Below are 10,147 nucleotides of genomic sequence, written 5' to 3'. Positions count from 1 at the left end.
GTGTGAGGCCTGATGCAGCATGAGGAGGAACAGTCAGATGATTTAAATACTGCGGCCTGAGACTGTTAGTTTGGTTAATTAGTCAGCGGACAGAAAATGAGCTGATCATCGATTGATTTATCAGGCAAAAAGGCCAAACAGGCTGTAGTTTACAGCTTTGAAAATGTGACACTTTGCACAGTTTATCTCATTTATATCAGTGTGTGTGAATTACTTCTTGTTCTGATTAATATTCACACAGCAAGAGTGTGAATTCTGCTTTTTGCTGCTGCAGATGTTTGAGCTTATTTGAACTGCGTTCCGTCCTGCTGGCTGGTTTAATCTGCAGAGAGATTCTTTTTAGTTCATTTGTATTCAGAAGTAGGAGACAATAAAGGACAGACTTCATCCTTCAGTTTATCACAAACAGTCACTTTGAGACGTGGTTTTCACTGGACAGGAAGGTTTCTGGTTACAGGAGTTTTCCTCTCATTACTGCTGTAACCAATCAGAAAACATTACAGAATATTCAATGTTGGCTTGACTTTGTGTATTAAAACAGGTTTGAGTTTTGTGTGTTGATTTTTAGCAGCGACGCTTCGCCATACTGTTGACACTCGGATCACAGATTAAACAAAAGCAAGGAGTGAGAGAGGACAAAGGTCAGGATTATTTATCATCTGCCAGTGGAAAGCGTGAGTGACTGTGCTCCACAGTGATGGTGTTATCCTTCTGTGTAAGCTGACAGTCTCCTCTTAAAACCATCAAAACCAGAAAAAACGGCTCAGCTCCGGATGTGGCTTTAGCATCTGAGCGCGCTCTAAGACCACCTTCATGAATGGATCATAATAAGTAATAACTTCAGAGACCCCATGAACAGCACAGACTGTGTGGCAGGAAGTCTCGGGTGAAAAGAGCATTATGGGTAAAGTGCAGCTTAATGACAGCTGTAAGCTAAAGCTGTACCCCACAACAATCAGGACTGGCTGTGTTTCCCGAGTGCCATCTATTCTATTCCATTCTGTTCTCATTTGCTTCCGTCTGTCCCTGCTGGGACTTCAGAGGCACTAAACTCCATGTAAAGTAGCAGTGTTTTAGGCATCAGCTCTGAAGGCACCGGGACGCGACCTACGACCTGTGTGTGTGTGTGTGTGTGTGTGTGTGGGGCTGGTGTTATCTCCGTCAGGGTTCGCTCAGACCGGCTAACTGTAAGGCACTTTGTGTGGAGGCTTCTTTAGTTGGCCACGAGAACTCTGCTGCTGTTGGAGCTTCCTTTTTGAATCTCTGTGACCAAGTCGTGGAGTTTCTCTGACAGCGCCACCTGGTGGGAGGGAATAAAACATCAGTGCATGAGAGCGTAGTTTGTTCCTGCGGCTTCTGCGTCTGTGACCAGGAATGAATGGCGTCCGGTCGAGCCCTGGATGCAGGCTTTGCGTCTGTGTGTCGGACTCACGGTGTAAGAGTGTGGCTCCTGCAGCCTCTTGTGTCGAGGGTGCAGAGTCTGCAGGGAGCTCTGGACCTTTGCTCTGGTTTCTGCAGCGCTGCACAGAGGGTGAGCGATCTAGAAAGAGTAGGAGACACTTTCAGAAGGACGAGACTCCTACACTGTCCTGCACTGTTGTCTTCTTGTCCAGGGCTTTCCAGGACAGGGACTTTAGGATCATCTGTTTTTATGATTCTCTTAAAGGCAGTGAAAAGAATGTTGCTGCTGCTGTCATAAACGCTGTGGACTGTGATGGCTATCAAATGTTTTTATACATTTTTCTGCCTTGTGTTTCGCCCTCTTGCACTTTAAGGATCACACAGATGGAATTCTTCTTTTCTGTGTTTTGTTGTTGTGTTTTCTAAAAACCTCTCGCAGCATCCTTGAAGTCGCAGCTTACAGATGTGGTTTATGGGTTAAGACAGAGAAGATCCAGATCAGACTGTATGAGTGTAGTTACTTCAGTCCTCATTCAGACTCACAAGACAACCCGAATATATGGATGTGATGATGGAACGGGAACAACGCACTGATGTGCTCTCATGGTCACGGTCCATCCTCACCTGTCCTTTGATGAACACTTCCTGGCGCAGACAGGTGACCTGAGCTGGGGTGACGGAGATGCAGGAGTCATCGCAGCCCAGAGGGTAACAGCTCAGAGAGACTCCGGCCTGTGGGGGAGACTCCACAGCGAGACACACCAGGTCCAGGAAAGGATGACCTGAAACAGAGCAGGAAAACGTACAGGAGCGCAGCTCGACGCTCCTTGCAGACTGTTGGGTGGAAATGAGCAGACACTTCTCACCACTTGAGAAGAAAATAACGTAGTTAATGTAAAGAGGTGGGCGACGGCAGGACTTCTTAAGGGTTTATTTCCCTGATGGAGACTTTTTCTGGACTAGACTTGTTGGGCTCAGCTCAAATGCTAACATTAGCATCAACATCGACATTACTTTAATTTTTATCCTATATAATATATTAAATTATCTAGAAAAATAAATGAAATGGATAAAACAGGCAGATGTGATGTCTGTTTTGGGGTAATCCAACAAATTTAATGCAAAGATCTTCTAAATAATGTTCTGCTCACTGAGCGGGTGAAGGTCTCCATGGTATAAACTGTGTCTTCTGGTATTTCGTCATATTGTTGGCATAAGAGTTCCATCAGAGAAAAAGAAGAAAAATAAAAGTGGTGAAGACGAATGCTCACCCTCAGCGTCCACCAGCCTGTAGACGTCCTTCCTCCCGGGGACGGTGCTCTTCTCCGGGTCCTCGCTGATCTTCATCCTGGGCTTCCCCCTCACCTCCACCAGCTCACACACACACACACACACGCGTTACGATGACAGGAAGAGTGATCTCGGACCATCTGGAGAGAGCATGTTCGTCTCAGCTGTTACCTTATAGACGCAGCCCAGGGAGGGTTGTTTTGTGCAGGTGACCAGGTGTGTGCCAACACCGACAGCATCGATCTCATTCGCCTGGAACGAAGACATCCAGAACATCAGAGGAGAGGAAGAAGACCATAAAAGAAGCTTCCTGTTCATCGTCAACAATCCGCATGCTCAGTCAGCTCACCTTCTCGTTCAGCTCCAGCATACTTTCCTCCGAGATGTTATTGGTGCCGACGATGATCAGCGACTCAAAGGCAGGGATGGAGAAGCTATGGAGATGGAGCCAACAAAGGGAGGAGATTAAGGAGGAACAAGAGACATTCAGGGTTCTGGAGGAGTGTGGTACATACAACGCAACACCTCACTCACTGCTCGCTGCAGAGCCTGAGGACACGACGGACTTCAACTGACTGCCTGCACAGGTCCCCGCTGTCCAGACGAACCCCGACAGGCCTGTAGCCCAGCTCCCACAGAGCCAAGGCCACAGCGCAGAAGTTCAGCAGACCACTGCTGAAATGACAAGCACATTTAGCTGTGGCTCAGACTGGAGTGCAGTGCAGTAATCTGTAGTGACATGAGGATCCACCACATTGTGCCACTAACAGGTTCATTACTCCAAACCTCATTTAACTCAGTGCACAACAGCGACACCTGCTGGTCAAAACAACTTAGAGCAGCAAAATCCTAAGAATCCTCAGACAATTTTGTTAAAATACTTTCTTGTTCCTACTGGTGGATGCAGAGTGGTGCAGAGTCTGTCAGGTCGTTCTCACGTTCATTTCTGAGAGTGTAAATTTTCTCTGTGCTCAGTGAAAATCTGAATTTAAGAGGTGGAGCCAGCAAGCATGATTTGTGACATCAGAGCTATCCTGGTCCAACGTTCAACATGACACGGAACAGACTTTAAAGAGAAGGAGGAGACATCGTGTGTCCAACATCAACATCACGAGTTACCAGCCAACGCTGTAGCTGTCGATCACTGGGAGGAAGTTCTGAGGGTAGGCGACGGCGTAGGACAGAAAGGCGGCCAACTCGCCCTCACGAACTCTCCCGGACTCCGCTCCAAGAAGCTCACACACGCGACTCAGCCAGCCCTTCGTCAGCGAAATGAAGTCGACTGGATCGGGATCGCCGTTCTGGGCCACCAGAGTCTGAGTGGAAACAGAGGGACAAATTCAGACTGGCTGCTGCATGTGAAACCTGAGCGGTAAAATCTCAGGTGTCAGACTGTCTCTGAATGCACCAACAGAGAGTTTTAAAAACATTATACACATGAAGCTGCAGTCGCTGTTGCCCACATTTCCCTGCACTGTGGTCTCCTCACATGATCAGGTCGATGACACATTCCTAACAATTAACGGACTTCTGCGTCCTCAACTGACATTTGAGAGCTTCCAGCCACAGTAAATTAGTGTAATTCAATAACTAGTGTGTTCAGCTTGAGTTTAACTGCTCCTCTTCTAAATTATTGTAAATTATCTAAAATTGCGCATCAGCAGCAGGAAACTGTTCACTGTGCTTCACGTTGGCTTTGGATAAAGATTGATAATAAAGTTAACACCCAGTAGTTAATGAGCTGAGCACGTGTGAAAGCTCTGCTGTGGTCAACTCAGGACGCCCAGAGGAGAGCACACATACTCACCTGAGGCGAGACCTCCTCCAAGGAGTTAAAGGAGGTGACGTACGAGTGCGCCATGGTCCCTGTGACGGGGATCCCGAACAGGAAACCAGCCTGAACGTTACTGGTGAGATCAAACCCTGGAAGGCAGAGTCTGGTGTCAGTCTGTGGGTGTGCCAACATTATCACGAGGCAAATTCAATGCACACTCGGACTCATTAAAACTCATTCTGGGTCGCTATGAAGAGAATTTGCTGCAAGTCAACTCTTGGCTCTTGTTCACTTGTCGTTTATGTGTTATCAGATGTTTTCAGCTCTGACTTGTAATCACAAAATGTTAACCTTTAGTTGGAGACAAACTGTGTAAGACTCATTCCTCCAAATTCTTCCAGAGGTTGAGTGGGAGGGAAACTGAATCTACCTCAGAGACAAATGGCCTGACATGAGTGAAAAAAGAAATATATCGCAGGCTGTTTGTAATTTCCCCTTTGGCACGATTTAACTCGGCCGCTTGTAGCCAACACGACCAAAAAGTCGGAGAATAATCTGACTCTGATGACGAATACCCGACACAGCGTGGGTGTTGCTGCACCCCTACATGAACGTCTGAGAGAGAACACAACATTCACCTCCGATGTGTGTGTACCGTGAGGCCGTGAGGCCCCCATCTGGTCCCTGAGCCCTGCGGAGGCCCATCTCCAGCAGCCTCCTCCGGGGTCCAGCCGCCAGGCGGAAACGGGCGGCGTTGCTGCACACCAGACTGACAGAACAGAAGAGACAGAACAGAAGCCGGTTGTTTTTTGTTGTATTTTGTGCGTATGGCTCTGTTCACGGCTGTTTATTGCTCACTGGGTGATTGCACGCTGCACTACTGTTGTTTGATGGAGAAAACTGCTAAACAACATGTGTGTGTTTGTGTGTGTTGGTTGCTACCTGGCGTAGTTGACCAGACACAGTAAACTGGTCTCCAGCAGCTGGACCACAGCGAGCGGACCCGCCACCTCCATCAGAGGCACCTGCAGATGTTTTCAACATGTGGGACACGTTACTCCCTCTGACCCCTGACTGAATGTGACCTTTGACCTTCGCCCTGCAGCTCACCCTTGCAAACACCACCGTGCCCTCTGGGACGGAGCGGAGTGTGACGCCGGAGCAGTCCAGGCCTCGCAGGAACTGGAAGAAGGCGGGGTCGGTGGCGGGGGGCAGGACGGAGCGCAGGAACCCCACATCTGGATCCACAAAAACACAACTGGAACACAGTCAGTGAGGCCGACCACAGAGGACGTCCTTCATCAATGTAACACATGTGCTCTTACACAATCATGTCCTTCCTGCCTCACGTCTTACCACACACACACACACACACACACACACTTACAACTGACTGAGCACAACCTTTGTGAACAGTCTATCTACTCCAGCAGCTACCGACAGACCTCTGTGGTGCGACTGTGATCGGGTTTACACTAAACGTGTTGCGTGACAGTTTGCTGATTACAGCCTTGGCAGGTGACCAAATACTTAACTGAAGTAGGTACTTTACTTTGGTATTTTAAGATCCAAAAGTACAATTTCCACTATGTGAAAACATTTCAATGATGTTTATGTCCATAATTCAAAGTCCAACTCTGATGACTTTGAGCCAACAGAGAAACATCATCAAGCCGTTAAAGGCTGATAACACTGAGGGGATAAAGAGATGAACATACTGAGTAATCAATAACTGCAATCCAAATAACAAACGCGATTCTGTGATGGGCCCTTTGAGTACTTTCGCTTTCAGTACTTTCAATGTATTTTGATGCCACTGATTTTGTTCTTTTTTGTTATGCAGGACTTGTGTCAGAGTGTTTTCGCTCTGCAGCAGCGCTACTTTCACTTGAGTAGAGGATTTTAAAACTTGTTGCATCCAAACCTTCGAGCTGATGCAGCACAACAGGAGAGTATGGATTATTATTGTGTACTTAAGTTCTCAGCTAAGTTTCACCGAAATCCCCCAGCGGCTTTCACGTGTTCTGAATGAAAAGTTGTCGCGCTTCGAAGTGTTGCGCAAGCGCAGCGGAAAACAACGTCGCGCCGATCTGCTGCAAAATAACACGTCACTAATCAGATCGAACCTTTCGCAGCCGGTTAAACACTTGGAGACGATTAAAAGGTCCGAGTCGACCCCCCTCACCGTCGTCCGTGAAGCGAAAGCTGCGCAGGAACAGCAGGCAGTCGTGCAGTCCGGCGAACAGCGAGAAGCCGCCGCCGAACGGGTTGTCCCTGAAGAAGAGCTCGAACACTGCGGGGTCCTGGTGTCGGCCCGCCCGCCAGTACGCGTACGCCATGGTGAACTGGTACAGGTCCGTCAGCAGCGGGGGGACCCGGTCGCGGATAGAGCGCTCCGTGGCCCCACATGTGTCTCTGGACGACGCTGCCATGTTATTCGAGCGCTGGCTCCAGGTTCACTGATGCCGAGATCTCTGGGACTTGCAGTTCTCCGAGGCTCCGCTGACTCGTTCGCCTCCTGAGGCAGGAACAAGACGGGGACAGCAGGCAGACGTGTGTTTGGGAATAAAATCAGCTGCAAAACCGGTTTCACGTCGACGCTTTGCGGTATGCAGATGTTTTACTTGTCTATCGAGACTAAATATTCCGCCCGCCGGTCACGTGTGCTCAATCTTTGGACAACATCAGTTAAGGTTCTCATTGCTTTTACCTTTTCCAGGGTCGCTGATCCACGTTGTGTTGTGATGGAGGACCAGTGGTCGGAGAAACGCTCCAGACTTTCACTGTGCAAACATGTAAAAACTACAAGGCCTGCAGCCAACAGGAACACAGCAGAGATGTTAATCAGGTCGAATTATTTAGTTGGATTGTTTGTACATCAGTTTTCATGAGCCAACGTGTCCTCTTCAAATAAATGTAGTTTAGAAACGGTTTGTACTGCACACACTTCAGTTAGGCCTACTTTAAAGAGCACAAAGAAGGAACCATGAGAGAAAAGACTGTCAGAGTACCTCACTTTATTTGTCTGATGTCATGTATTCAGCAGATTGTAAAATATTCGTCATGGAGACCTTATCAAACCCCAAAACAAGGTCCTGTTCTCATGGAGGGATTAATAAAAACACTAACAATGTCAGAGTCTGTTTCCCGCATGTCCAGAGAATTAAAAGCTACTATCTGATTCAGTACTTTATTTATTTATTTTATTATGTCAGTAAATTTGTCATAAGAGACACTGCAGTTGCTTTATTAATAGAATATATTAGGCTGCTTGATTTGAATGTGACTGATTCTTCAACATGCAGACACAGATCCACTGGAGGACATGAGAGCTCCCCAAAAGTGAAGCCCAAATAAAAAGACGGGAACTCAATGCCGGAACTCGCTACTGCACAGACTCTGGCTCCAAATGACATCACTGGAACAAGATGGCAGCACTTGCATCAGGCTTCACTTTTGTACAGTGGGAGGAAGTGGAGACGTGTCGGCCATCTTTATGTGTGTCAATGGTCACAACATTAAAAGCAGCTTTCAAGATGAACGACTGCTGCTATTATGAGTGTTAATCTTTTCATACTTTACAGCAGGTTTGGCGTTTTTGTTGGTTTTTTTTGGGTGCCATACTGGATAGTTACACATCTTCACAACCACGTAGATCTTGTGGTCACAAGCCAATGAAACAGAATGAAACACTCTGCAGTCCACTTCTCACGCGTCACATAAATTAGAAGGAAACATCTACCCAGGCTTCAAACACCATCAATCACACTGTGATCACCAATCAGAGACAGTGGTTGTCTCTTCTCACTGCCAGCGAGGACACTGATGGATCATCTGAACATGTAACAGGAAAGCACGTCAAGATCTAAGGTAGAACCGTGACCGGTTCCAGTTCTTATCCCAGCTCTCCTTGGTGCCCACTGGTCTCCTCCATACTGGGAAGGAGTCCTGAGAGCTCATTGGTCAGCGTGTGCTTCTGTCCCCTCCAGAGAAAGTGTGTGGGCTGTCCTCCCGACTGGCCATCCCCCTGAGCGTAAACAAAGAACGGGCTGAGCTCGATGGCCAGAGCCGACCTGACCAGACCGACGCCCCCTCCCTTGTCTGAGCAGGGGTGGTAAACTCGCCCGCTGACAGGATGCATGAACAGTGCCGCGGGGCAGAAGGGGACGGACAGCTTCTCCGCCCCACCGCAGTATGACAGCAGCTCCTGACCCCCGGTGGCTCCCGTTGGCCCTGCAGGACTCTGCAGCAGGTGGGTGAAGACCACAGGACGGTCGTCGCAGCGCAGGAAGTTCCTCTCCCTGCCACAGAGGGACAAGTAGGGGAAGTCCTCCTCATAGCGACCGGTCTGATTCGACCGAAGCCGACTGAAGAAGAAGGCCAGGAACTGTTTATCTGGTAATCAAGAGGCAAACATGGAGAAGGAGCTGCTGAGGTGTCGCACAACAAACACACCATGCAGTGAACTGCTGAAAACGTATCCCAACAAACGCACCATTTTCTCCCGTTTGTTTGATTAAAACACTACAGCGAGCAGCTGTTTTAGGACCTTACTGAGAGGCCAGGTCGCCTCTGTCAGACCAATCAGGACGTTTTCTTGTCTGTTTGAATGTATTTCCTTAAGGTGCGTTGTGTGTGTTATTTCCTTTTACCTTTGAAGCAGGTGACAAAGTTCTTCACTTTAGTGTCATCGAGGAAAAGCTGTAACGTCCAGTCAAGCAAACAACACGTCGCGTTAGCAGCAGAATCCAACGTTTGGTGACATTTTTGAAGGTTTTGTGTCGGTTTGTACACTCACTTGTCCTTGGTGATCAATGTAGTAGAAGTATTCTCTGATGCGTGGTTCCGGGCTCTGGCCCTGGATGTATGTGGAGGTGGTCCTGAAGGCGTCGGTGTAGCCGGTGGGCAGACAGCGTGGAGCGGACAGAATCCTGCAGCTGAGAACCGCAGTCCGGAGAAACAACATGGCGGAACAGGAGCTCAGACCAGCAGTGTGTTCCGGAATAAACACGGAATCACAATGTTTTGACCGGGAAAATCTATTGTTAGGCAAAGTTACACAACTGTAGCTTCACCCGCACCCTTCACCCATGTTATTGTTTACACCTGCGTCAGTGCAGAGGAACAACCCGGAAGAATTTAGATGTTACACACTGTGCAAGATTCTGACTGCTGCCGCCTAGTGGACACCGGCGGTACTTTTGTTTTTAATACCGAAAAGTACAGTAAATGCATGAATAAAGGAAAAATAAAGATAAATAAATAGATATCGGCTTAGAATTCAGTCAGACGCTGGTCTCTCACCTTATGTTTTTCTTCTAAAAATAAAAGAATACACAGAATACAACATACAAATAAATATGAACATTTTAAATAGTAAACATTACTTAAATAAACAAACTAGGTTTAAAGTTAACATTTAAAGAAATCACCAGAGACACATGATTTAAATTGAAATATTCTTGCGTGGACACAACGGAGCTCTTCGGGGAGCTTCGTGTAAATCTTTTGGCTGTTAAAATAACAACATTCCTCTACAAGACGACAGACAGACATGCAGACAGACAGGCTGCTGCTGTTCTTGTCTAAACGCCACCAACATCCCCTAAAAAACAAACAATGGCTTCTCTGGGACTGACAGCACACAAAGCGGCTGATTCAAACGAGCTGGCGAACCACTTG

The 10,147-nt window shown here is 47.7% G+C and overlaps 2 protein-coding genes and 1 long non-coding RNA gene across 5 annotated transcripts; 1 reads left to right on the top strand and 2 right to left on the bottom strand.

The window, feature by feature from the left end:
- Positions 1-438: 438 nt before the first annotated feature.
- On the bottom strand, positions 439-6,897 carry naprt (nicotinate phosphoribosyltransferase). 2 transcript variants are annotated; one of them, XM_046392126.1, is made up of 13 exons: positions 6,651-6,897; positions 5,576-5,703; positions 5,408-5,490; positions 5,104-5,234; positions 4,499-4,614; positions 3,811-4,007; positions 3,226-3,363; positions 3,041-3,125; positions 2,863-2,943; positions 2,673-2,775; positions 2,026-2,183; positions 1,433-1,540; positions 439-1,300 (listed from the first exon to the last, which is right to left on the bottom strand). In XM_046392126.1, exons 1-13 carry the CDS (start codon positions 6,895-6,897, stop codon positions 1,214-1,216), a joined length of 1,662 nt encoding a protein of 553 aa, XP_046248082.1. In that variant the 3' UTR covers positions 439-1,213. The 2 variants fall into 2 exon arrangements, with proteins under 2 accessions (XP_046248082.1, XP_046248081.1); XM_046392125.1 differs by having other exon boundaries at positions 441-1,300; positions 3,226-3,366.
- On the top strand, positions 5,990-7,601 carry LOC124060809. Its single transcript, XR_006843634.1, has 3 exons — positions 5,990-6,004; positions 6,309-7,072; positions 7,185-7,601. It is a non-coding gene; the product is annotated as an uncharacterized LOC124060809 (long non-coding RNA).
- A 338-nt stretch (positions 7,602-7,939) lies between these two features.
- On the bottom strand, positions 7,940-9,923 carry c6h8orf82 (chromosome 6 C8orf82 homolog). 2 transcript variants are annotated; one of them, XM_046392134.1, is made up of 4 exons: positions 9,898-9,923; positions 9,264-9,402; positions 9,118-9,166; positions 7,940-8,860 (listed from the first exon to the last, which is right to left on the bottom strand). In XM_046392134.1, exons 1-4 carry the CDS (start codon positions 9,906-9,908, stop codon positions 8,361-8,363), a joined length of 699 nt encoding a protein of 232 aa, XP_046248090.1. In that variant the 5' UTR covers positions 9,909-9,923; the 3' UTR covers positions 7,940-8,360. The 2 variants fall into 2 exon arrangements, with proteins under 2 accessions (XP_046248090.1, XP_046248089.1); XM_046392133.1 differs by lacking the exon at positions 9,898-9,923 and having other exon boundaries at positions 9,264-9,581.
- Between the last annotated feature and the right edge of the window lie 224 nt (positions 9,924-10,147).

The sequence above is a fragment of the Scatophagus argus genome, chromosome 6, assembly GCF_020382885.2.
Source record: "Scatophagus argus isolate fScaArg1 chromosome 6, fScaArg1.pri, whole genome shotgun sequence".
NCBI classification, from domain to species: Eukaryota; Metazoa; Chordata; class Actinopteri; family Scatophagidae; genus Scatophagus; species Scatophagus argus.
Note: the sequence above shows the minus strand (reverse complement) of the source record. Positions and strands in the feature narration are given on the sequence as shown.